Source organism: Sarcophilus harrisii, chromosome 1 (assembly GCF_902635505.1).
Source record: "Sarcophilus harrisii chromosome 1, mSarHar1.11, whole genome shotgun sequence".
Classification (NCBI taxonomy): domain Eukaryota; kingdom Metazoa; phylum Chordata; class Mammalia; order Dasyuromorphia; family Dasyuridae; genus Sarcophilus; species Sarcophilus harrisii.
The window spans coordinates 673,857,074-673,884,523 of NC_045426.1; the positions used below are offsets into that span (position 1 = coordinate 673,857,074).

Below are 27,450 nucleotides of genomic sequence, written 5' to 3' on the forward strand. Positions count from 1 at the left end.
TTTCAACGCATTTCTAGGAGAGGTCCTTCCCCACCCTAGCTCTGGCTTCTCCTCCCACTTCTTCCATGAGTGGGAAGTATATACATTTGAAAATGGGACTCAGTTTCCCTGCTTCGGTCATCCTGTGTTAGTTAGAGTAATGCCGGCCCCTCCCGCTTTTGCATGCTCTGGGGGTCTATCTACAAAGACTGGGGATTTTAAAATGCCATTTGGTTTGGCTTTAATGTTAGTGTCCTACTGAATGTTGTAATTGTGCAGTCTAAGTGTGATCAGGGTTCTGTATGTCTTGTATGTTATTAGACAGTCTAGTTGTGCTCTGTGTGATTTTTGTCTATTAAATTGTTTTTAATTTGTTTGTTTTGTTCATTTAAGAGCTCTGTTAAATTTAAGAACAATGATCAAATTTGGGAATTGGTTATTTCAATACTGAACTCCAGCTGGTGAAAACATTTGATTAGGAATTTAAAGATGATTCTAAATTTGGGAAATGAATTGGTTATCCTTAAGTATAAGATCTTAAGGGAACAGTAGCTTGTTAAAGAAATTCTGTTAACTTCTAATAAGAGGTCATGTGCCTCTAATTTTACCTAAAGTATATAACAAGGACTTTTCTGAAAGTTTCAAGTATGGCCAAGTTGAGGCTTAGGAGAAGTCCATTGGGAATAATGGCCACCTGGGGCCAGAAGGAGAGAAAGAAACTATGTTGTTTTATTATTTGAAATGAGATAGAAATGGATTATATGTTTTAAATCCAGCTCTGTTGGACATGTGGGTTTTATGGGATTCCCCCACCCACCCACTGATTTCTGCTACTTTAAATGTTGGGTGGGGTAGGGATCTTACTTCAGCTATAGGAGCCATTTAGTTAGCTTGGAGTGAAATTTAGTTCGACTTCCGCTCCCCACCCTTCCAATCTGGTCATTAGTAATCATTATATCCTAAATACTTGAGCAAATAAGTATTTGGTCTGGTCATCTATTGGCTACTAGATCTTGTGTCTGAATCTTCAAGTATTTTTTAAAGTTTATAATTATTGAGAGGCCACATCTTGTAGCAGTCCTTGTGAACCGGTCTTTCTATCTCAGACTGTTCTAACTTTTCTTTGTTAGATTTGTTTTTATTTCTAGACTTGGTCAAATTGCAGATATATTGACTTGCTCAGTTTCTTCGGCATTACAGTAAAGGTTAAGTCTTGTATAATCCTTATTGTAGCTCCATAATATTTAAATTATTGTTTTCTTTTTGCTTCCAGTATTTTCTCTTTGACCTGGGAGCTTTGGAATTTGGCTATGATATTCCTATAAGTTTTCCTCTTGGGATCTCTTTCAGATAGTGATTGATGGGTTTTTCATTATTATATTCATTATTAATCCCTCTGATCTTTTTTACATAATGAATTCTATTCCCGATCTTTACTTTATATTTGTGTGTATCTCTCTTGCATCTTATTTTAATGTAAAGTTAAGCTCAGATATGTGGGGTAAGTTTACCATGGGATGCATCCTGAGCTTCATTGCCCTTCAGAACATATTATTTCATTCCCTCCTATGTTTTCTAGTGGGTGCAGAATAGTCTTGCTTTATTTGAATTTCCTTTCCTTTGTATTTAAAGATCTTTCTCCTGTTTGTTTGAAGAACTTATTTCTGAATTGGACCATTAAATTTAATTACTATGTGTGTCTTAGATTTTTAGCCCTGTTTATTTTTTCCCCTGAAGGCATAAATTCTTTCTCTTGAAATTTCATTTTCTATGTTTAGAAGTTCTGGGTAGGTCTCTTCTATTATTTCCTTCATTATGGGGTTAAGGCTTTTTGTCCTGTGATACTTTACTGGGAGATCTATGATCCTTAGGTTGTCTCTGTACATCCTGTTTTTGATGAGTTCAATATGTTTAGTTTTCAAAGTGTGGGGAATAGAGAGATAAGGTGAAGAACTTACAGGAATGTATGAATTCTTTTTCTGTATTTTATTTTCATTATTTCTATGTCTCTATGATCTGCATAAGTACGGTGTGTGCAAGCCAATATTTACTTAAAACTAGATATATTTACTTAACCAGAAATGATGACATTTATCCTTGTTCAATGTTATCAATATTTAGATTATTAAATGTGTCAGCTCAGTAATCTGAAGTTTGAAGGTCTGACTGATGATTCCTCTAGGAATCAGGGAAACAAACCATTCCGTTCTAATCTGCCTTTGGCATCAATGTTTAACATTCAATTGGGGAGAAGGCCCCTATTTCTCAATGCTCCCCAACCTATGATGTAATCCTTTGTAACCAAACCTATAAAAACTGTGTATCTTTCCTAAATCTTTAGCCCTTCTACTGTGAGCTTTCTCTCTTTCCCTCCTTGCAGTGGAATTGCTCATTCTCATGAGAACTTATTAATAAATAACTTTTCTGCTTTCTACTGAGTGATCTCTGAGTAGTCATTTTGGGTAAGGGTCTTCTTCATCACTCACAATAGTGAGTATATTTTCTTAGAGTCATTATTTAAAGGAATTTGGAGTGATTCAGGGGAGAGATTGAGTGAGTTCCTTCCTTTATTGCACTACTTTGGCTCCACTAAAAGCTGAATTTTCATGAGTATATTTTCTTTTAATATTATTGGCATTTGTCTGGTGAGTGAGAATATAGTTAATGAGTAAGAACTTTGAATAAATAAATAAATGTTTTAAAGACTAGAGAGAAGACCCGATAATAATGGAAGAACTTAGAAATAAAGGTGTATGTGATTTGTAACAAATAATATTTATGGAAAAAGAAAAAGGAATAGTATTCTAGTTCCCATAATTTGAATAATACCTTTGTATAAGGACTGAGCATCCAATCTTAGAAGTCAGAGACGCTATATTAGTAGAAGGTTTTGGATGATGAGACTCAGATTATTTCATTTTTGCACTTTATTTTAACCAGAAGTCTCTAAACATGATTATACACACTCACATATGAATATATGTAAGTACACACTCACATACATGTGCATATATGTATGTGTACAATATATATAACTATTTTAACATAATTAGTTTCTTTTATAATCTTTTGTATTTTATTTGATGTATTTGAAAACATGATTAAATATATGTATATATGGATATGATGACTTTGTATATGTGTACATATACATATGTATATAAATATTTAGGTAAAATACTATTTCAATTTAATTGGTTTCCTTTGTAATCCTTTGTGTTTTACTTTATGCATTTAGAAGCATAATTCTGAGAAGGGATTCCAAAGACTGTCAAAGTGGTCTAGGACACACAAAAGTGCTTAAGAACCCTTGTTTTAAAATTTGACATTCAACATAGGTTGAAGCCTATCAGTCACTGTAAACTAGGAGGGATAGTGTACAAATTCCTCCTTTTGTCCAGGCGGTCTGTAGTATAATCTCATGACTATAGTTTTTATCTCTTACTGAGGATTTGGATTCAAATCTTGCTCATGTCATTGCCTTTGTGATTTTGGGACAGTCTTTATTTACTTCTGTGGACCTTGGTTCCTCATCTACAAAAAAGGAGAGAGATAAATTAACTGACTCCTAATGTTCTTGTTTCCAGGCTCTCATTCTTTTCCTTCCTACTCTCTGGACTGCTATCATGCTTTGGCTGCCTCCTTCACCTGGAAGATTCCTCTTCCCAGGGAGACTTCTCACCCCAAAAGAACTGCCTTTTCTATCTCCCCCCTTTCTTTTGTGTCATCATCCCAAATTAAAATATACAATTCTTTAAAAAAAAATTTTCTGATGGAAACTGAGTGGATGCCCATTATTTGGAGAATGGCTAAATAGATTATGGTATATGAATGTTATGGAATATTATTGTTCTGTAAGAAACGACCAGCAGGATGATTTCAGAAAGGTCTGGAGAGACTTATATGAACTGATGCAGAGCAAATTGACACTGGTGAAGTCTGTAAAAATTGTATTCCCTTTGATTGTAAAAGAAGGGAAATTTGGGGTCTCCCAGACTCCAGACAGTTTTCCTAAGATTAACAACATCATTCAATTAGAAATCTCTGGCAAATCATGCATTTGTTGCCTCCCTGATCTTTTGGGCAGCCAGATCCCCATTCAGGAAACTCTAAATTCTGAAAATTAAAAAAAAAAAATTCAAAGTAATTTTCCTTCAATTGGGAGATCCTGGTCTGATAATCAGCTCAAACTGCCACCAAGATCTGCTCATAAAATAGGTTTCTGTTAACTCATTCTTTGCAAATTTCTTCATTAAGAGATTTGCCTGCTAAGAGAGTTTCTTAGTGAAAAATAAAACTTCCTTTTTGCCACAGACTTTGGGGTTTGCACTTTCACATTTGGACCTGCACCTTTGACCAAAGAGGAGATTCCCACAACTCTCTGCACTGCCACTAGAATAGCACTAAAAAGAGCAGAACCAGAGATCATTGTACATGGCAACAGCAAGACTATACGATGATCAGTTCTGATGAACGTGATGTTCCAACAATGACATGATTCAGGCCAGTTCCAATGGTTTTGTGATGGAGAGAGCCATCTACACCCAGAGAGTGGAAACTGAATGTGGACCACAATATAACATTCTCACTTTATTTGATGTTGTTCACTTGCATTTTGTTTGCACTCATTTTCTTTCCTTTTTGATCTGATTTTTCTTATGCAGCAAGAGAATTCTATAAATATGTTTACACATATTGGATTTAAGATATATTTTAACATGTTTAACATACATTGCATTACTTGCCATCTAAGGGAAGGGGGTGTGGGAAGAGGAGGGAAAATTAGAACACAGGTTTTGCAAGGGTCAATGTTGAAAAATTGCCCATGCATATGTTTTAAAAATAAAAAGCTTTTTTAGAAAAAAATTCTGATTATACATGTATTTATTTTAAAAACACATTTTTAATTCTTGAGATTCTTGAGAGCTTTACTTTTGACTTATATTTGTATTGCCCGTTCTAAGCACAGGTTTGGCACCTGATGATTGCTTAATAATAAAAGTTTGTGGACTTGACTTCAGTCCTGTACATTTTATTTATTTATTTATTTTTTATTTTGAAAAAAATTTCTTTACAACATTATCCCTTGCACTCACTTCTGTTCCGACTTTTTCCTCCCTCCCTCCACCCCCTCCCCCAGCAGTCCTATACATGTTAAATATGTCCCTGTACATTTTCTTAAAATACAATGTTATTCTTTTGAACAAAATGGACTCTTTCATACCCATATAATGCCACGAGTCCCATCTTACCAAGTCTGCTTCATAGACTAAAAAGATCATGGCAAGTAAATCCTTGTCCTGAAACATAACATTCTCTATGGAACCCTGCCACCAAGTGGCCATTCAATCCTAGTTCCTTTCTTGAAGATGGATGAGGAAGAAATTCTATTTCATCTCTGTTTTCCCATACATCAAGTCAAATTCTGTCTCTCTTTCTCTTTCCCCAACTGGTCCTAATTCAGCATGGCCCCCAAGCACAGATGTTTAATCTTTCCTCAACAATCAAATATTTGCGAATGTAATTCTATTCCCTGGTTGTCTTTTCTCCAGGCAACTAATTTAGCAGTAAGGGGGCACGACATTTTCATCATAGCCTGGACCTTCATCTAGCTACTCAAATTTGGGGAGCAATCATGCTTGCTCATCAAAAACCAAACCAAACCAAAAAAAAACCCCAACTTTGGCCAATCAACAATAAGCATCTATTAAGCACTTGTGTATCAGAAGCTGGGCCCGCAGATACAAAAGTGAAGCCCAGTATCTCAAGAAATTTACGTTCTGCTAGGGGATTCCATGTTCACAGATTAGCAAAGAAGGTATGCACAAAATTAATACGTAGTGATTTGGGGGAGGGCACTGACAGCTGAAGGAATTGGGAATCGCCTTAAACAGAGTGAACTTGAACCTGCAGTATCTTCCCTCTGTTGAGGGTTTCCATTTTTTCCTGGATGTATCTCGTTGTTCTCATTTTGTTGTTGTTTACTGTCTCTCGCTTTAGATTGGGGGAGCTCCTTGAGAGCAGGGACTCTGTTTTTGGCTTTTCTTAGTATCTCCAGTGCTTAGCTGAGTATTTTGTACTTGATGGATTTTTAACAAATGTCTGTTCAAGGGGAACAGCAAGGAAGCCAGCTTGGCTGGAACCTAAGAGGGTGATGAACATCATTGTGCAATAAGCCCAGGGATAAGCTGGCAGCAGCGTGTGAAGGACTCAAGGAAGAGTTCAGGTTTTGTCTTAGGAGGCAATGGAGATCCCCTGGAGGGAGCTCTTTAGTTAGGGTAGGGATTGGGGCAGATCCAGGTTTTAGGGTTCTGGGGCAGTTGTGTGAGGTTGGATAAGGCAGGAGACAACACAAAGCTAAGTAGACCATTAAGGAAAAAATGGTCTAAGGGAGAAGGGATTGTGAATGGAGAGTAGGGGATGAATATGAGGGGTGTTTGAAAGGCACAACTGACAAGATTTAGCCACTGATTGGATATGAATGGTCAAAGAGAATAGAGGATATCAAATTTATGGGTCTAAGGCAGTAGTCCTCAAAGTGTGGTCCAAAGAATTGTTGGGGTCCCTGAAACCCTTTCAGAGGGTCTACAAATTCAAAATCATTTTTTATTTCTAATATAGTAAATAGCTATAAATATAACCCATGTGAACAAAAACTCTTTGAACAGATCCTCAATAGTTTTTTTTTTTTTTAACAACATGAAGATACTGAGAACAAAGGTTTGAGAACCACTGAACTAAGGGAATGGAAGCTTTAAAGTACCTTCAACGAAAATGGAGGATATCAGAAGGGAAATGGGTTTTGGAGGAAAGATCTCTAGTTTTTGATGCTTATGGGACATCCAGGAAGATTGCAGGATCCTAGGAAGGCCCTCAGGCGCCATAAAGCTCAACCTCTTTATTTTGTAGATGGGGAACCTGAGATGGAGAGAAATGGAATGACACACTAATGGGGATCTAGTAGCAACAAGTGGGATTTAATGTATCCAGAAAGACTAAATGTGGATCACAGTATTTTCACCTTTTTTTGTTGTGTTTGCTTTTGTTTTATTTTTTTAATCTGACTTTTCTTGTGCAGCATGATAAATAAGGAAACAAAGAATTACATGTTTAACATGTTGGATTAGGATTTTTCTGATACCCCAGTTGCTCGTGTGCCTCTTTTCCCCCATTAGGGCATTAGCTTGACTAGACTAGAGGGCCCAGTCCTGAAGAACATGCTTTTTACATCGTTTAATTCTAGATGCAAAATCATGGAATCCAAGAATTGAGATGGGTTTGTGATGATACTAAATTCTCTGTGATCAAGACTCCTCTCAACAACATCCTGACCAGGGAGTCATCCAACCTCTCCTGGGGGGGAAACTCACTCCCCTTCTGGATGGGTCTATCCTCTACAGGATTCTGGGGAAGTTGAACCCACTGCTCCTCCTTCTACCATCTTGGATGTGTTCAGTGATATTTCTGGATCCTTGTGAATTCTCAGTCTCTTATCCCTGGTTTTTATATACAGTTGCAAGTGTAAATCATCAAAACTAGTCAAAGGGGCTGCGAAATAAATAAGAACAAGATTGTTTTGCTTCAGTTGTTTAAATGGAACAGAAAAAATTAGACTTAAAAGCATTTTGAAAACTGATAGAGTGACAGCAATTTGTTATTGAAATCAATGAATTTCCATAGAGCATTTAACAATTTTTTGAGTGGGGGAAAACATACACCTCAATAAGAGACAACTTGTATTAAATATTATAATGCATCCCCCCCAAATAAATATGAAACCCTTTACCAAAAATAGTTTATTGCACAAAACTTAGGAATTCCTATGCACACTTAAACCTTTTTTAATTAACATGCTGTATAAGATAATCGTTCATTGTACATGGTGTCATTTTCCTCAAATTACTCCACCAAAAAAGAGCCCCAACCTGATGAACAAATTTGTATGCATGAATAATTTTTTTTGCATGTATGTGAATCTTATTTTGATTAGCTAATGAATATCTGATTAGATAACTGAAAACCATTCAAAATTCTAGAGCCTCCCACACTATCTTTGGGCCCCTACTGTGGGGACCATAGTTGAGGTGAGATTATGGTATATAACACAGTGCTTCTGATACCTCCACTCACAAACTTGCCTTGGATAAGGAAGGCATGAGACCTTTGGGTCTACACCCATTTTTCTGCCACATGAGTTGTTAAAGTGAGGCTCCAGGGCATCTCTTTTTAAAAACCAGATGGTTTCTTTCCATGACATCCATCCAAGACATTTTTTTTTTTTTTAGCACTCACAATGTCCACACATACCCACACCAGCTCTATAGGTCTACCATTTGAATTGCTAATTCTTATACAGGGAAACTTCACCTGTACAGAAAATGGATACTGTCAGCTGAACAACATGGCAAACTTCATGAAGCACTGCCCAATCATACCGCTCAACATGCACCTTGGGGCACCTCTCTTGGGGACCTCTTTACAATTTGGACCTAATCTATACCAATCATAGTAACAGCCACTTTTGCATCCTATGGCAAGATAAAAATCAGCTGTCACATCCTCCAGAGGGAAGAAAAGTTTCATGAATCTATAAGATCCACAGTATTTCTTGGAGATGTTGCGTACCAAAGAAGGTATAACGACAACCAGGTTGCACAAAACATCTGGGAATAAACTAGAAGACTCAGTAACGACTCCATGGAGTATGAACTTTCCCTTCGGCACCAGACACCACATTTATTACAGATGTCGACAAGAACGCTGCCAGTGGAGTCTCTGCTTTATAAAGGAATCATCCCTGCTCTTTCCACATGTGGACTCATGAGTCAATTTTGAAACTACGGTTCTGAAGAAAGAGCGGATGACAGCGACCTTTCTTCCCTAGACCCTGGCTGGGGGAGGTAGGACAGTGAGACAGCGACAGGAAGCAGAGTCCCTCGCAACAAAGAGACCCCCGCGCAACTCCAAAGTAGGCAACTTGGAGATTATCTCCCGTGTTATGGAGGCACCAATTTTCCTCTGTAAAGTGACTTTTTGGGGAAACATAATGGCAGGGAACATTGAGAGACCTCAGACGTATTTCCCCAACCTGGGACATCCCAGGTACTGGGGGAGAAAGGGAAAGGGGGACAAGGGCTGACATCCGGCAGCTGGAAGGGTAGGAAACAGAGGGAATCAAGCACAATCCTGAGCTCCCCCGACCGCCCCCTCCCCACTCCAGCAGCAGGCCCTGAGCCCAGAGAATCCTGTTCAGAGGGAAAACACTCGACTCTGAATTCTCCTGTAGCCAGAAGGGAGGGGACTGGCTGGGGCTTTGGGACGAGCAGAGAGTCAAGTAAATTACCCTGTTTCTTAGGGCGGGAGTGGGAGGGAGTGAGAAAGGAATGAATGCGAGAAGTAACCAAGAGCAGAAAAAGGGAAAATGCAGGAAAAAAAAGTTTGACTTCACCTGACCAACACAAGTAACCAAGCTTCTCTTCCTTTGTGAAAAGTGAACCCTGAGCATGCCTTGCCAGAGGGAGCAACCCCCACACGGTCTGGGGGAGAGACATGTGTAAAAGGCTGAGTCGTGGGAGACTAGCAAGGGAGCCGCTGGGCTCGCATCTGTTGGGAAGGATGATTTTCCAGGCTAGCAGCAAGGATCACCTTTGCACAAATGACAATTCTTTAGAAATGGCAACACTTGATGGGAGTATTTTTTTTAACGTCTCTAAGTGTATTTAACATTAATGTTATTTTAACCTTATCAACTAACGATAGGATATTTTTATTTCCTCTTGCCACATAGTTCAAGAGGCAGTTTTAAGAACACAAACGGCTGAAGAATCCCATACTGTTTTCTTCATGAGAGTAATTAAGCTTCTGTCATATATAGCGTAAACATGAGCATAGCTGGACTGATCAGTAACACTTCATAACATCATTTTCAGGCCAGTTACTTCGCATAATGGGCACCTGAGAGCGCCATTTACAGATTATTCCCTCCCTCCCCTAAAGCTTACAAACACAAAAATCTCCCACTACTTACTACAAGATTTTTTTCTAGATTTTTCTTTGCGAATAAGACAAAACAAAACGCAAAGCTCATAAACTGCTAGCCTCCAGATGCATCCTTCTGATGGTGTTCAGTTTGAGTGGAATGACGTGAGGGGGGTGAAGTGTGGCCCATCCCCAGTGCCTGATTTGCAAATCAAGGAATTCTAGGTTTCATGAGCAATCAGGAGAGAGAAGAGGATCAGAAGCTGCCCTGATCCTGGTGCCTTACTTTCTTTCACTCATCTGCACTGGAAACACTGCTTCCTGCACAGAAAAAGACTGAAAGGAGCCTTTTTCTACAAATTTTGGAACTAACATGCTCATAAAGTCCAGCCTGCAGGAAGGGTGTTTCTCTCAATGGCTGTACTGGCTTTCAGTCTGAGGTCTAAACCTCAGCGCACTCATTGCCAGCCTTTGCTCGCCTCTCCTTTCCTCTTATGCACTCCCTCATCCTCAGAGTCCTTCAGGATCTGCTGGTGACCGGGGCTCCCCTGCCCCGTTAGGAACTGTGGTGCTTCGGCCAAGGTGGGCTGCATCTGTGCCAATGCTCCCACTGAGAATGAAGCTCTGTGCGCTTTGCAAATAGCCAAGAAAGAAAGTTGATGAAAAAACAAAACAAATCCCAAACCCTTTCATATAGGCATTTTTTGTGTTTGAAAGGTAGTGAAAATAAAATAATTATTTCTCTAAAAGCCTTACCTGTACTGGTAAGCTTCCCTAAATACTCTATGTACAAGATTTTCTAATAGCAGACAAACATGGCAATGAGAGAGACAGAACAAAAAAGACATTCCAAGTAATTTTTAAATTATAAAAGGGATTTTGTAATAATTATATGACTTTTGCTATTTATAGACATCCAACTATAGGATGAACGTATTTGAAAAATAAAGTAAAAGGTGCAAAATAAGTGTTTTCTTCTCTGCAGGGAAATAAAGCTTCCCACAGAGCTGAGAAGGAAAAGGAGGCAGGGGGCGAGCATCCTCTAGGCCAGATGTCTCCACTGATGACAACAATTCTGACATTTCTTTTTCAAGAGGGTTACCCAAGAGGATCTCTCAGAATTCTGCCCTGACCTTGCATTCCTCAAGATGGACCTAGACTCCTGTAAAGAAATATCAGAGGCAAGACCCCCTCAGAGTCGGAGTTACTTTGGTAGGAGTGGGGTTGTAATCAGGACTGACCTCTGTACTCTGCCCTCATGCTCCTGTACCCTCATAGGCAGAAGGAGAACTCAAAACTGCAACTCACAAAAAACATCAAGTAACGGTCAAATAAATAAGGGTAATCCAACAAGAGTCCTTCCCCCACTCAGAGACAAGAAGGGAGCCAAGGGCAGCCTGGGATCACTGCTCCAGCACTCGCTGGGTGTGGGCGGGGTGGTTCTGTTCCTCTTGGTCATGGCCCGAGTTTTCGAGGTCCCGAGAGGCAGCAGGAGGGCAAGTCACTGCCAGGTCTATTAAGTGGCCCTCCATCTGAGTCCATGAAGACATCGATTCATGTACCGTGATTGTGTGTTCTTCCATTTGGCGCTGAAGACTATCCATTTCTTGCCTTTTGAGAAAAGGAAATATATCAAAGGAATAAATACTGACTTTGTCAAAAAGAAGGCAATCTAGGAATATCAGAAAGAGGTATAATAATATTCTAGCAAAATAATTAAAATATTAGGTTCTAAACCTAACAGAAAACTTTCCTTAGGAACTGGATATGGGTGAAAATAAATCTGGGTTCTCAAACTTCATCCCATATAGTACATAAAGTTTAAGCCAGACCATATAGTTAATCACTTAAAAAAAACTTCCAAAGTTAGATAAAAATGAAATAATACGTTAATATTTTTCATCTGCTGAACACAGGAAAATATATGAGTATACATAAAACCCCCCAACATCCTTCTGTCCCACAAATAACCAAGATAAAAAGGAAAACAGCAGAATAAATAGCAGATAAATAGCTATGAATGCAATGACCACCCAATGACCTCAGAGGATTGGCAATGAAATAGGCCTCCATCCTCTTGGTAGAGAGGTGACTAATTGCAGATGAAGAATCAAACTCTTTTTAGAGATGATCCCCTCCCATCCCCCTCCCCCCGCCCCCCCCACTACATTTATCTGTTATGAGAGGACTTTCATTTTCTTGGGGGAAGAATAGAGGGAAGGAGATGAATATATGGGAGGAAGAGGTAATAAGATATTGATGCCCATCAATGAGGCAAATCAGAAAAAGGGACACAGCTAAACAAAACTATGTTGGCTACATAAATTTAATATAAAATTTAAAATTAGATATTGTTTTGTAAACAATCCTCTTTTTGTGTTTTTTTTTTTTGTTAATGTTGACAGAAATAGTCATATTTGTTCATTTTGTCATATTAAATGAGGAAAACAAATTAATTTCGTCTTAATAGATTTGACCTAATAGTTTAGGTTATAATAACTTTTGGAATCCTATTATAATTTGTTAACTGTTTCTCACAACTCTTTTCCACCTGTATATCTGAAAAGCATGTCATTTAAACCTTTATCCAAGTCACTGGCAAGGCCAGTGACCCAAAAGCTAAGTGCAGACCTACAGTGCTCTGGGGACCATTTTCCAAGATAATGCTGAATAAAGAATCATCCCCTGAGTCTGGTCCTTCATCTAGTTCTAAATCCACCTGAATGCTTTATCTTCTAGTACAAATCACCACCACCACCCCTTTTTTTTTTCCTGAAAGGGCAGTATATGAAACTTGGTCAAATGATTTGCTAATCTCTAGGTAAAAGACAACTCCAACATTTCCTGAACAGCCTAATAACCTGGATAAAGAGGGAAATGAAATTAGGTTAGGTGTGACTTCAGGAATGCTAAAGGACTAAGTGCTGGCTCTTGCTGGCTCTACTTCCTTCTGTTTGATAACCATCCCTTTCATAAAAAGATCTAGAACTACTCAGCAAAAGAAGTCAAACCCGTCATTCTATCATGAGTAGATTTCATTCTCTTCCCTTTTTTAAAGATCAGGACATTCACCCTACTTTAGCCTTCTCTTGTGACCCATAATATTCCCTAGATCACTGATTCAACCCCTTTACCAATGACGCCTGCCTTGCTTTTCCCAGTACCTTGCGAGTTCATCTGCACCTGGTGACTAGAAGTCATCACAGGCATTCAGGTGCCCTCCATCTCCTTATTTATCTCTTTTTCTCAATGCAGCTAAAAACTTTTTAGAAGCTTTAGAACTTTTGGAAATAAAAGCATAGCCTTTTTTTTTTTTTCAACTTCCCTAATAATCAAAGAAATGCAAACCAAAACAAAATTTATAGGGATCTAGAGAAACAAAAGCAAACAAATGTAATGATGTAGAGTTGTGGTGAAATAGGAGGTGGTGTTCGGTCATATCTGAGTCTTCGTGACCCAATTTGGGGTTCTCCTGGCAAAGATACGGGGTGGTTTGCCACTTTACCATGTGGCCTAAAATGATCCTGAAGCAGACAAGAGGCCAGGAGTCCCCCTGAGAAGGCAGGGCCGGTGTCAGAGAGAGGCTGACCCAGCTGGTGCCACCTCTGGCTGCTGATTTAAGAGGCCAGCTGCTCTTCTCTGCCTTGGCTCTGCTTGCTTCTGCCATCACTCATTCTACTCCTCTTGCCTTGGAAGCCCTTAGCTGCAATCTCTGCAGAAAAGAACTCAAAACTCCTTGGAGGAGGGTCCTACTCAATCTCCCTAATTCTGAATCCCTATGAAACTTCAGTATGTCTGTCTTTGTGTTGTGTGTGTTACATATTGGTCTACATTGTAAGGTTCTCTGCAGTTGTGAGTATCCTGTTCTAAATCCTGAGTGTGCACACATAGTAAGTACTTAATGAAGAACAGAGGACAATTTCAGCTGTCCCACTAAGGCCAGGGCTGCCCCAGGAGGGGAGGTCTGGCAGAGTGGGATGCTGACCTGTTATAGAGGATCCTCTTACTTAGATGTGAGTTGGAAGACAGGGACCTTGAACAAACCTGTGCAACTCAAAAATTCTGTTATTATGTGAGATGCAGCAAAATGTAATGGAGGGACAGGAGGGAAGGAGATTTTTGGGCTGTTGGACCCATTTGTTGGGTATTTGGCATAAGTGATTTGAAAACATTCCCTAATTTCCCCATTTTCTTTACTAAAGGCTGAATAAAAAGGCCTTACTTCAGTTGCTGGAGGCAGCTGTTGAGATTCTTGAGCGGCTCTTTGCTCACAGTTGGTGGGGGTCTGAGAAGCTCTTCAAGGAGGGAGGCAGGGACAGGGCAGTCTGGAATTTTTACAGGAGTCACGGGGTTGGAATTGGTCTCTCCTTTCAGTTCTTTCCTCTGGAAAACAAAACACTTCATTAGGGCTTATGTTTCAAGGGGAGAGAGGGAGAATGATAATAGACGTGCAAAACCAAGCTTTCTGAATCTGCATAATGTCACTAGGTTCAACAAATACAATGCCCATGTTTAGATACCCCTCCCCCTCAAGTAATAGCATTTCAAAGCATTTTACATACATAGGGATTGTGTTTATTTATAAAACCTGTGATCTTAAATATAATGTCCCTTGGTTATGAATCAGAAGATAAGGTCCCGTGAAGGACCTTTGACATCATAAGGAAATGTTATTTATCCAATTGGGTTGTCAGGTTTTACCATTTTAGTGCCCCTACATTTTACTGCTGATATCAGATGGATGAATTATAGCAATTTACCTCATAAATTTATGATACAACTGGAAGAAACTGCCCAGAGTGGGTTCCAGAAATGCCATGGCCTTAAGCCAACAATGACTGGGTCTCATGGCCCTCAACCAAAGTTATTCAGGGGCTGCGCTCACACCCCATCTCCTTAGCATGAGGAGACCTAGAACCTAGAATCAGCTGGCCATGCCCACTGTCACCAGGCTGAGAGGAATATGCTCCTGGTGTGGTCCTCGTGATATTTCCATCACAATGCCTCTTATACATAGGACATTTTAGCATTCACTTAATACAACTGGCAGCTAGAAGGGACCCAATTCTGCTGGCCAAGGCCCTGCAGCATACCCTGTGTGGCCAGTCCCCCTGTGGGAAGCTCAGGATGGGGGTCCTACCTTCCTCATCTTGCCGTGCTTCAGGTCTAGTTTCAGCTGCTGGTTTTGCTGGAGCAGTGTCTTCATGCTGTTCTTCAGTTCTGTCACCTTAGCCTGAAGGGTGAATTTATCTTTCTGGGTCAATGAAAGATCTTCCCGTGCCATGTCCAGCTCTGTTTTAATATTCTGGAAAGAGAAGTGAGTTTTTTTCAGCCACTGTGGAAAATCAGAAGCTGAACTATTCCCAAAGGGCTGAAGCAGTCCCCACTTTCACTGTGTGAGGTCTGTATTCTTAGTCCCAGGCTCAGGCTCCAGGACTGTCAATACCCATTCTGCCCATAGGAAAGGAGCATCATTGCAAGTCATTGCCAGGGAAAGCTTTCTGAGGGTTTTCAGACTGTTAGATCAGCAGAACTTGTGCACTTCACTGGATGAATCTCAACAGCTGCAGGAATAATGAAGGAAGCTATAATTTCATTTGTACACAGAATGTTTCTGTAATAGACTCGCTTTATCAAGGCAGGTAGATGGCTCCTCTACAATGGCAAACCTTTGCCAGCTGTCCTGAGCGAAGACCTTGAGTGACTCCCTAGATCACCAAGCCAGCAGGGGCCAGGGCTTCTCACAAGGCTTTGTAGCCCTCTTTTTAACCACTCTGTCAATCTCTCTCTCCAAAATAATGACCCTAACACAATTCCCCAATATTCACTTTAAAAGGAGCAGAAGTTAAGACTATTTCCATCAAATACAAATTTACTTTTACCTCTGTCTGTTTGAAAAGCCACTGATTTAAGAGAGGAGCAATCTGAGCAATTGCAGGTTCCTTTTCCCTTGCACAGGAATAGTGTGGATTAATTACAAAGGATAAGGCCAAACTCTGATAGTGCCCTTTCTGAGACTGCTCAGGATCATTCTTCTTTTCCATCTATTACCCACCACAGAAAACATCCTCTTCTCTGCTGAACCTGCCAGATCAGCGAGTAATGCTTGGGACACCTTAGCCAGAGCCCCTTGCACAGGGATGCTTCCGCTACCTGCAGTGCCAGCTGGATTCCTTCCAACTCCTTCTGACTGTGCTGTTCACTCAAGTCCAACTGCTGCTTCAAGCTCTGGATTTCTCTCTCTTTTTGACTTATCTCCCATTTGAGATCTTCAACCTAAAAGGAGAAAGAAAATAGGAAGCAAAGCAGAACAACAGACTGATACCCCATTTTGAACACTTAATAGTCTATTAATTCATTTTATATCTAAGGAGAGACACAGGAATCAATAACCTCCTGCTTTGGCAGTTTGATCACGTAACTCTTTAAGGTTTTTACCTCTTGGTTTTCAACAGGCTGCTTCTCCAGTTGTGTGTCCAGCTGCTTCTGTAGAAGCTGCAGCTGAGCCCGAGCTTCTGCCAACTCTTGCTGGAACTGGGACACTTCTTGGCAATGTTTTCCCTCCTGTGCCCTAGGGATGGAAATAACAGCAAGAACAAAATTTCTGTGCTGATCTGCACTTCTAGGCTGTAAGAGTCTCCAAGCCCAGTCTAGAAATGGCTGTCCTTGTGCTTGGATTCTCTGTGAATGCTCCACACTTAGTCTGGTGCAGAAGCCGTAAATTGGTGGTCACAGGGCTGCGTCCAGAGCACAGCTGGCATGAATGACTCCACCGTGAATTTATGAGTGCACAGACCCAAGAACAGGGTAAGCAAACAAGGTGGCTGTGGAGTCTGAGGAGGACCCGTTGTGATGAGCCTGACTATGGGCCCCTGTGCTGGGCCAATCATCAGGTCTGTTTTACGGGTGACTTATTACATGCTTGCTAGTTAACTTGGGAGAGTGATACCCACACATCTGCACCCTGCCACACACTCTGCCCATTCATCAAGCCAGCTAAAAGTGGTTTGGGGGTTCCCCTAAACACTGGCCAAACTGGACAGAAGCTGTTCCTCCCAATCTGCCTAGGAGCCCTGTCTTAGGAAAGCCTGGTCCAAATAGGACAGTTGGTATTGGTAATGACCAAGACTGGAAAAGAAACTGCCACGTGCCTCTGGTTTCTGAATCTCTTAATAATTATAATAATGACACCATGAATGGCTGACGCAGATCAAGCGCCATTTCACAGCCCCTGCTGGAGGAGGTGCCATTATGGTCCCCTCTGAGAGCCGGGAGACCTGAGGGAGACAGAGGTGAGGGCTTTGTCCGGGATCACTCAAATAGGATGTGCTGGAGCCCCAGGTGGACTCGGATCTTGCTGACTCCCGGCGCAGCTGGCCAGACAATACTCACTGCAGGCTGTCGGCTTCTGCCTGGAGCTTCTGCACGAGCTGCTCCTTGGCCTGGAGCTCCTTCTTCACCTCACTCAGCTCCAAGGCTGCAGCTCGGAAGTGACGGCGGTTGTGTCCAGCATCCACCTTGGCTGCAGCCACCTGCAGAAAGGGGAGGTAGGCCCAGAAGCTTATTAAGGGGCATGCTCTGTGAAATGGGCAAGCATTTTAACAGACCTTTTTACTCCAGTGCAGACTAAAGGGCTTTTTAGGGGCAATCCTTTGCCAGAGCCTTCGCCGTATGCATTACTTCTAGATCTGCGAGTGCCAAGCCTCAGGAGGCCTGAAACCCGGAGGCAGCGGGAGCCTGCAGACCCCCCACATCTGCCGGAGCACCCACCTGCTCCTTGAGGCTCCGCACTTTGGCCTTCTCCTTCTCCAGTGCTGTCTGCAGGGTGTGGACGAGTTGTTTCATCTGCTGGTCTTCCTCTTCTTTGCGCTGTAGGACTGCTTGCACCTAGACCACAGGAGGGAAGCACCGTGGTGAGAGGTCATACCAGCGTGTGAGGGGCTGCGTGGGCTGGTGCCAGCCCTGCCACAGCCGGAGGCCTCAGACTGGGGGCTGCCTGCTCTCAGCAGGACCTGGACACTGATGTCCTACCGGGACACAGCGGTCTAAGTCTCTGTGAAGAGGCTAAAAGCTTTCCCAGGGAAGCTACATAAAAACGACTCATCACTGTGTAGCCGGGTGCCCCAACCAAGGTTCTGGGCAAGCAGGGGTGGTCTTTCTCAGATTCTCCTGCCCTGACCATGATATGGGAAACCTCCAAACAAAGAGGCCGACATCCTCAGCAACGAGATCAACCAAATCATTTCTAATGGAGCAGTAATGAACTGAACTAGCTATGCCCAGAAAAATAACTCTGGGAGATGACTAAAAACCATTACATTAAATTCCCAATCCCTATATTTATGCACACATGCATTTTTGATTTCCTTCACAAGCTAATTGTACAATAATTCAGAGTCTGATTCTTTTTGTACAGCAAAATAATGTTTTGGTCATGTATACTTATTGTGTATCTAAGTTATATTTTAATATATTTAACATCTACTGCTCATCCTGCCATCTAGGGGAGGGGGTGGGGGGTGGGGGTAAGAGGTGAAAAATTGGAACAAGAGGTTTGGCAATTGTTAATGCTGTAAAGTTACCCATGCATATAACCTGTAAATAAAAGGCTATTAAATAAAAAAAAAAACTTAAAAAAAAAAAAAAAAACCCAAAGAGGCCGAGTGGAAATATTCAGGAATGACCAAGGCTATAATCACTCCTCAAAGCAAATATAAAGAACCCAATCATTCATGTGTCTGTTGTACTGATTTGGTCCAAGAAGAGAAAGCTGTGCCTTAAGAAACACTTTTTGAGTAAAATTACCAATTAAACTATAGCCTTGGGATACATAGAGAAATGTTCTCATTCCCACTGTGAAAATTCTGTCTTAACAAGGATAGAGAAGAAACAGCAATTTTAATTGTAGCTGGTGGTCAATTTTTCTACTTCTAACTATTCTGAAAGAAATGTTTGTGAAGTTGAGTGGTGCTGCCCTGGAGTCAGGAGGACCCAAGCTAGCCTCAGAAACTTGACACGTTCTAGCTGTGTGACCCTGGACAAGTCACGTAACCTCCATTGCTTTGCCAAGAAAGAAAAGATGTGTTTTGATTTTAAAATCACTAAGAATCAACCCCCTACTACAAAGCTCCAATTACCTGTAGGTTCAGCTGTACCAAATCTGCCTCCCTCTTGGCTAATGCAGTTTCTAGGATACTGTTGTGTTCTCGTAAGGCTGCATTGGACTGTCCAAGACCTGTTAGCTTTCCTCGCTCGTGCTCTAATTCAAGAGCCAACTTCTTATTTAACTCTTCAAGGCGTTTTATCTTTCTCCTAAAGCCTCTGGATTCTTGGAGCTGAGGAAAAATCATAATAAAAGACCACTGTGACCTGAGCTGGTTGTGCATTTTGGTGAGTAAATTATTTAGACGAAGAGTTATCACAGAGCAGTGTTCAAGGAAATAGATTGCACCAAGACTATGTCACAGATGTACAGAAATGTGGTACTACAGTTCTCACAGAATGCCAAACAGTAGTCAGCAATACTATAGCACAGGAGACTCCAAGAAAGCAGCTTGAGCCATCACACACTGCAATCACTACTCAGTGCATTACTGATGCTCCCAAAGATGGCCTCCCATCTTTCTGCTATTCCAAACTCTCCACCCTACAGCATCCCTTAATCTCTTCTTCCCCAAGAGAAAACAAAGACAACTACCTCATCCTCCAGTTCAATGACTTTCTCCCTGTATTCCTCCAACTCTTGACTGGTCAGGGAGATGATTTCTTGTAGTTCCTTCTCTAGTACCATCTTACTGTGACCAACAGTCTGTAGCTCCAACTCCAGGACTTGGATTCGTTCCTGAATACAGAGGGGGCAGTTTCAGCTCTTCCTGCTTCATGAGGGTACACGACAACAATCATTCAACACATCTATCTCTTTTTGAGCAAGGGCAGTTATAAGGAGGAAGACCTGGTTCTGTTCACTTAATTTTTAATTATAATACAAATTTTAATATATTTCCTTAGAAGCTTTGCTTAAAAGGGCTTAACTTTACTAATTCATAGCATGTACATTTTAATATTATAACAAATAAAACCATGGGTCACAATTTGGTATTCAATTGGTGAAAGATACAGAAGAGCTCTGAAATCAAGAGGGGCTTTTCCTGTATGTTACAAACAAGACTACTATATGGCAGAGCTGCCAGAAGCCCCCCTCACAAGTCCTGTTAGCAGCAGAGACTGCTGAACAGTACAGAAGATCCCAAGAAAGCATATGGTACATCGAAATGGTAATTTGTCCACTAATTAACTTCAATAAAAGGGGGGAAAGTACATCTTTCTGATCAAACAGAAGATTAGGCTTGGAAGGAACCTTAGAGAGCATAGGACCCACCACCCTCCTTTTAGGTCCAGAAGAGAGGGGGCTATTTGATGCTCTTCCCCCTATATCTCTATGTGGGAGAGAGAAAAGGTAACATGTGCCTACATTCTGAGCTTGGCTGTTTCCTCCATCTGTGATCTGGGCTTTGAGTTTGGTTAATTCAGCCTCTGAGGATTCTTTGGCAGTGAGGGCTTCCTGGAGGCGGCGGCTCAGGATGCCCACTGCATTCTCATAGGCTTTGTGCTTGGCTTTCATCTCTTTCTGGGCGCTGGTCAGATCTGAACCCAATCGCTTCATCTTTTGCTTTTGTTCTGTAATGGCCCTAGAGCACAGTAAAGGAGAAAAAAGAAAAAAAATTGAGCCTAAAAAAATATAAAACACTGAAATAAAATAAAATATAATCTCAGAGTGTAGAAGGAACTTCAGAAGGCCTGTTGGGCTAACTCATGTTACAATATGATCAAGGTCAAAATCCTAAGAAGGAAATGACAAAGAGTGACTCATTAAGCCAATTATAAGACATGCAAGGTTTTCTGAGGTTTCAATTTGCATTTTCCCCTTCTTAGAGCTCCTTGGAAAGGGTTCTATGAAATTAGGGGAAAAATACTTCTCCTTACAAACCATACATACTATATACACATATACATATCTATGTGTATATTTAGATGGCACAGGTATCTGTCCACATATAGGTAGATAAATTAAAAAAAAAAAACTTACTTGTGATGAAACCACAACCACCCAAACACTGGCATGTGTTTATCTAAAACTCCCATGCTTGCATTACCCTGGGAGCAGACACTGCTAAAGCATCATGCCCAGGGGCATACTTACTTTCTTGCTTCTAGCTGCATTTGTTCTACTTGTTGTTTCAAAACTTCATTCACCTCTGTAAGGGATGCCATTTGTTCTCTGTCAAACTGCAAAGACTTGAAAATGAGAGAGATGGAAAAACAACATGAGATGTTTAGAAAGGAACCATCTTTCAGGCTTTGCAGTGATTGGCTTTATGTTAGGAGATGCTATTTTGACAGAGATTTGCTAACTGGGGTGAACCTTATGATTCCAGATACACTGGAATCCCACTTGAGCATCTACATATACATGGCTGACTAAACATTATTTGAAGGTCATCTGCTGTCTCAGATGATGAAGTTTTTCCTTTATGGACATTTGCTACCTGCTGTACTGAGAGTCCCACCTTAGAGGAGTTATTCTTAAAAGATAACACTCTGGAACAACTAAGGGGTTAGATACTTCTGAAAAATCTTTTGGTAGCCTAAGTAATCAAGTCAGAAATCACCACGAGATAACTCTGGCAGTACTGTCCAAACCTGTAACTGTGTCTCCATTTCATCTCGTTCTCTCTGCACTAGCTGGAGCTGTCCTTCGAGGTCAGTCATTTGTTGTTGAACTTGGGATACTTCCTTCTGTAACTTGGAATGCTCCATTTCCACTGACTTTTTTTCACCCTGAAGCTTGATTAATTCTTGCCTCAGACTTCTCATCTCTGAGTCCAGTCTTTTCTTTGTGGCTTTCAATTCGCTGATCAGCTGGTCCTTGGAACTTGCATCCCTCCGGTACGCTTCCACCATCACCTACTAGGACATTCTAGAATTATAGGCTGTTCTTTGGACATGATGTCTTAAGGAGACTTTTCTTAATTAAAAATTCTTGTTTGAATAGTTTCCATGCTCAAACTCTATAAACAACTTTTTAAAGGAGGAAACTTGTGATAAAGTTTGCATATACACATTTTTATACATGTACCTTTATGCATGTATCTGTATGTGTGTGTATGTACATTATATATATATATATATATATATAAATACCAGATTTTTAATGTTTCAATCAAATATAATTAAACTGAAATACTGATATAGAAATATAAAACCTTCTTAGGGGCTATTGGTTGCACTGAAGGGTGGTGCAACCCCTTGGGTTGCCTGCAAATGCAATGTTTGTTGAACATCGGTTTTTATCTAAGTTAACATCTAGAAAATCCCATATACAGAGGCAGCTAGGTGGCACAGTGGATACTGCACCAGCACTGAAGTCAGGAGGACCTGAGTTCAAATGTTACCACGTACCACTTCCTAGCTGTATGATCCTGGGTAAGTCACTTAACCCCAACTGCCTCAGGGGAAAAAAAATCCTACATACAGCAGCAGATTTTCAGCTGGTGTGGACATTTTGTACCAAGAAATTAATCAAAATTGCAAATGCATTTTATAAATTTATTTGTAAAAACTAATGAAGCCAAGGATTAAAAGTCAGTCTTCATTATGAGCTAAAAAGTAATGTTTCTATCTATAGTGTGTTATATTAATATACATTTTAGCATGTTACTTGAATTTGAAGGATATGATGAGGAGCATCACTCTACCTTTTGTTGAAGAAATTGTTCCTTCACTTTCTGAGTCTGTTTTTTAAGAGCAATACTTTCTTGTTGCAGGTTTTCCACCTGTGACAAAATACAGACATACTGTTACACCAGGGAGACATGGTCCACTAAGGTTCTGTTTTTGTGCAGTCAAACATGAAAAAAGCCCTCAAAGCCCATTTATCTTGTCCTACCTTCCCAGCCTCCCAGATTTACTCCTAACCTTGAGGCATTCTAACTCTATCCTTCTCTTTTCCTACCATCTCTCTGTCTCTGGGGCTTAATCACTTCTCATTTGCACTATTCCATAAGCCTCCTAATTGGTTTCCCTACTTCCAGTCATCTCCTTTTCCAATCCATCTTCCACAAAGCTGACAAACTGACAAGTTTTATTGATATCTTTAATGATTTCCTAATATATTATCCATTTCCTGAGAACCCTGCTTTGTACAAAAGAAAAAGTTAAGTAAAACCAGCTAACCCAGTGGGCATGTCTGAGAGCATAGGCAAAGTTCCACACCTGCAGTCCCTCACTTCTCTACTGGAAGGAGTGAAATATGTTTCATCACCTGCCCTCTGAAAACATCAGTCATCACTTTTGACGCATGTTTAAAAGCTTTTTAAATATTGTTTTTACCAGCATTACTGGAGTGCTTATATATGATGTTCTCCTGACTCTGCTTTCTTTACTCTGAATAAATTCATGAGTCTTTCTATATTTCTTTGAATGCTTTACATTCTGAAAAACAAATAATCTTTGAATAAATTAATATGCCACATTTTTTTTCAGTCATTGCCCAATTGATGGGCATCCACTTTGTTTCCCATTTTTGTGGTGACCACAAAAAGTGCTTCTGTGAATATTCTTGATAGAAATATGACTTTCCTATTTTTGAGTTCCTTGGGATATACAGGACTGTGTGGAATAGAGAGATAAGGTGAAGAACTTACAGGAATGTGTGAATTCTTTTTCTGTATCTTATTTTCATTATTTCTGTGTTTTCCCTTGACCTGTATAATATGTGCAGGCCCATATTTATTTGAGCCATGGCCAGCTATATCTGAAGTCTGAAGGTCTGATTTTCTGTTTCCTAGAAATCAGGTGATTTTGGGGAAACAGAAACCTTCTATTCCAATCTCTCCGAATGGCAACAATCAATTAGATGCCTCCCCTTCCCATTCTCAGTGCTCTCTTACTTGTGATGTAATCTCTTGTATAAAAGCTGTGTATCTTCACTACTTTAGCCCTCCTACCATGAGTTTTCTCTTTCCCTTATCTCATAATAGAACGGCTCATCCTCCGGAGGTGTAATAAATGACCTTTCTGTTTTCTATTTTGAGTGATCTCTGAATAGTCATTTTGGGTAAGGGTCTTCTACATCCCACACAGGGCTAATATAGTAAGGTCACTGCATCAAAGGCTAGTAATAGTTGCTAAACTAATATTTCTAAAACTAAGGTAAAATCACGTCATTCTATAGTGTCATTCTCTTGCTCAAACATGTTTAATGGGAACATTATTTGCATGCAAAATAAATTCTACAACCTGGTATTCAAAACTCTCTACACTCTCTTTTTCACTTGCTATGCCAGGTTTATTTCTTATTATCCTCCTTTCATTTATTTTTATTTTCTACTAGCTGGCTCCTCAAATTCAACATTCTATTTCCATGCCTTTCCACCAAGATTCTCCCATGCTTGGAATGTATTCCTCCTTCTCTCTCTGTCTCTTAAGATTCTCTCATGACCTCTGACACGCAGTTTTAATGTCCCCTACCAACATGAAGTCTTTCCTGCTCCCATGTAACTCTCTCTCTCTTCAAATGACCTCATAGGTTATCTACCTGTGTACTTGTTGGATACTTCATGCTCACAAATAAAGTGGGATGTCCCTTTTGCTTTTATTTTTCTAGCAGTGAGTTCCTTTGCAAGTGGTGCTTAATAAACTTGCCCAGACATTCTGATAGTGCTGACAAAGCCTGAGGGCAGACTGAAGGCCTTCCTGCTTCCTGACTTAGAGCTATTTCATAGAGAGGCTCTGATACCAGAGATAGAACTGAGGTACAATTATCAAGTCAAAACAAAGCACCAGAGAGACTGACACAATCTTCATCAGTGAAAGGAAAAACAATATCTTGAACTAGAGGTTTCTTCCATTTGGGAACACTGGCCTCCTGGCTGTTCTACAGACAAGACCCTCCATCTCTCAACTCTGGGCATGCTCTCTGGCTGACCTCCTGCCCAGAACACTCTTCCTCCTCCATTTCATCTGCTTATCTCCATCTCTAACAGGAAATCTTCCCCAACCCCTGTTACTTTCTGTGCTTTTCTTCTGTTAACTCTGTATAATAGAGCTCATGTGTGCATATTTGATTTCTTTTTGTCTCCCCTGTTAGACCGTATGCTCCTAAAGGGCAGGCACTGCCTTTTGTCTCTTTTGACTCCCTAGTGCTCAGCACAGTGCCCAGTACATAGTACTTGCTTAGTAAATGTTTACTGACTGCTCATTTTCAGATAACAAAACTGGGGCTCCAAGGTGTGCAGGAATCTGTCCTGTGTCAGTGTTAGTGCATGTGAGACATGAAACTCAGGTCTCTATTCCAGGTATGCTGTTTCTCCCACGAGGTCATGGGACTTTTTGTGAATAATTGCAAACAGCAGGGAATGTGACAATTTAACAGTTCTCAAGAGGCAAGAAGTGCAACTGAACTCCATGTTTCTCTGACTCTATAAACAGCTATATCTAGTAACTCTGCCTCTTCCTCTCCAGCCAGTCTCTGCTCCTTCAGAGCTCTGATGCTGCTTATTCCCCAAGGAAACTTGTACATGAACTAAACGACCCTTTCCCTCTGGGGCGGTACCTGGCTGCACTTGACTGCGATCTCCTGCCTGAGCTGCTCCAAGAGCTCCGAGGTGGCGTCCGCATCCTCCTCCAGCTGCTGGGCACTGCGGTCAAATTCCTCCTTGCCTGCACGTGCCGCCTGCAGCGCCACCTCCAGGACGATCTTCTCATTCTGAAGGAACTGGAGGGTCTCCTCTTTGGCGCTCACGTCCCCTTGGAGCTCCTCCAGGCGCGCCTGCAGCTCCTCATGGCGGGTCTGCAGCTCGCCCAGGGCCTGCTCCCGGGTGTGCAGAGTCTCCTGGCTCAGGGTCAGCTGCTTCATGAGGTCCAGGTGCTCCTGCTGCAGGGCGTCCAGCTGCAAGTCCCGCTGATGCAGAGTCAGCTTGACCTGTGGGAAACCAAGGCCGTAAGCAAGTCTGCACTTTCAGGATGGGTTACCAAGAATGCCATTTATTGGTTAGGCCCATCCACCGGCCCAAAGCCCAAACCAGACCCATGCTTGAGTGCTGGCCATCATGCTTTATTTGTGTACATGCCTCAGGCCTAATTTTTTGGTTCTCCTGGACTGAACTTGTGGTCTTATGGATGGAGGGAACTGCATGTGATAAGTTCAGTCCAGCTCATTGGTAACTTCTCATCTTATAGAATTCTGGGGGGACCCTCTTATTCATCATTATTGAGCCCTCTATACACAGGCTTATGCTAGGCAGGTGGCAATTAACTCTGCTATTTTATGATTAAATTAAAACAAAAAACGAGCCTGGCAGGCACAAGCATTTGTGTAGCCTCAGCCAGACTCTCACCTGCTGGAGTTGCTGCTCCAAGGATGTGGCAGAATCAGCCATTTTTTGTAAGTGCTCCTTCTCATCCTCAAACTCCTCCAGCTTCCTCTGCAGGTCTTCTTCCACAAGGGACTTGGCTTCTTGGATCTGAATAAATGCCGCTTCCTGGTCCAGCATGTCCGCCTAGACACAAATGCCATGAGAGGGTTACACACAAGACAACGTGGCCCCTCTGCCCCTCACCGGGTCCAGGCACATGGAAAGGGATCTCTCTGAAGATGAGCAAATATCAGGACCTGCAAGCGCCACCACCAGGGAGGACATTTTGCCTTTCAAAGCAGAGTGAGAGGGAGATGAAAAAAAGATGAATATTCTAACTTACACAAACACACTTTTCTCCCAAACAAAACGGCACCGGACTTCCCCAGGATGTGTCACTGGGACCAAAGATCAAACAATCAAGAGTGCCACAAGCACCTAAAGGTGAGTGATAAATCTGGGGCCAAAGGGAGGGCCATTCATACAAGAGCTGGGGACTCCAGATGGAGAGGCTCATTAATTTTTAAAACTGGCAAGTCAAATTAATAGAAAAAGGCAGGACAATTTACAAATTGATAAGCAAATCTACATATAAGTACCATATTTATTTCTTTAAAGGTAAATAAATCAAATCTCATAAATCTCCTTGAATTCTTTTGAGTGTATGGATAAAAGGGTATCAAATTTATTGATTAAATCTAAGGTTTTCCCTTTATCTATCTCTGGACAACACTACACTCTTAGTGGAAATACTTATTTGAATGACTGACAATTTCTACATCCACGTTAAAAAAAAACAAAAACAAAAAAAAAAACAGCAAACACCATCAACTCCAACACTTACTTAAGGGACTATTTTGCCAAGGACAAAAAGAACTGCCTGTGAAGAGGCAAAAACAAAAATGAGCACTGACTTCTAGCAATGACTTCCACATTGAAGAGGTACTAAAAGTTTTCCTGGGGATTGATGTCAGAATCAATCTCATATATTTTTATAGATGATCTAGAAATGACATTTGGTAGTTAATATTATTCCAAGCAGTGAAATTCCAAACTGATGAATCTCTATGAGATCTCA

The 27,450-nt window shown here is 41.0% G+C and overlaps 1 protein-coding gene across 5 annotated transcripts in view; it reads right to left on the reverse strand.

Annotated features, from left to right (window-relative positions):
• Positions 1–7,602: 7,602 nt before the first annotated feature.
• GOLGA3 (golgin A3) overlaps positions 7,603–27,450 on the reverse strand; it is a 40,750-nt gene continuing 20,902 nt past the window's right edge. For 4 of the 5 annotated variants that reach the window (XM_031955794.1, XM_031955855.1, XM_031955630.1 and 1 more), the window contains 15 exons: positions 26,355–26,516; positions 25,571–25,939; positions 22,713–22,790; positions 21,658–21,921; positions 21,158–21,252; positions 20,429–20,645; positions 19,655–19,798; positions 19,095–19,292; positions 17,728–17,844; positions 17,350–17,489; positions 16,396–16,528; positions 16,111–16,233; positions 15,098–15,262; positions 14,180–14,340; positions 11,361–11,568 (listed from right to left, as the gene is read on the reverse strand). In XM_031955794.1, the coding sequence (XP_031811654.1) occupies positions 11,361–11,568; positions 14,180–14,340; positions 15,098–15,262; positions 16,111–16,233; positions 16,396–16,528; positions 17,350–17,489; positions 17,728–17,844; positions 19,095–19,292; positions 19,655–19,798; positions 20,429–20,645; positions 21,158–21,252; positions 21,658–21,921; positions 22,713–22,790; positions 25,571–25,939; positions 26,355–26,516 (2,574 nt within the window). Of the gene's footprint in view, positions 11,569–14,179; positions 14,341–15,097; positions 15,263–16,110; positions 16,234–16,395; positions 16,529–17,349; positions 17,490–17,727; positions 17,845–19,094; positions 19,293–19,654; positions 19,799–20,428; positions 20,646–21,157; positions 21,253–21,657; positions 21,922–22,712; positions 22,791–25,570; positions 25,940–26,354; positions 26,517–27,450 lie in introns of all 5 variants that reach the window. The other variant, XM_031955738.1, reaches the window with a different exon arrangement.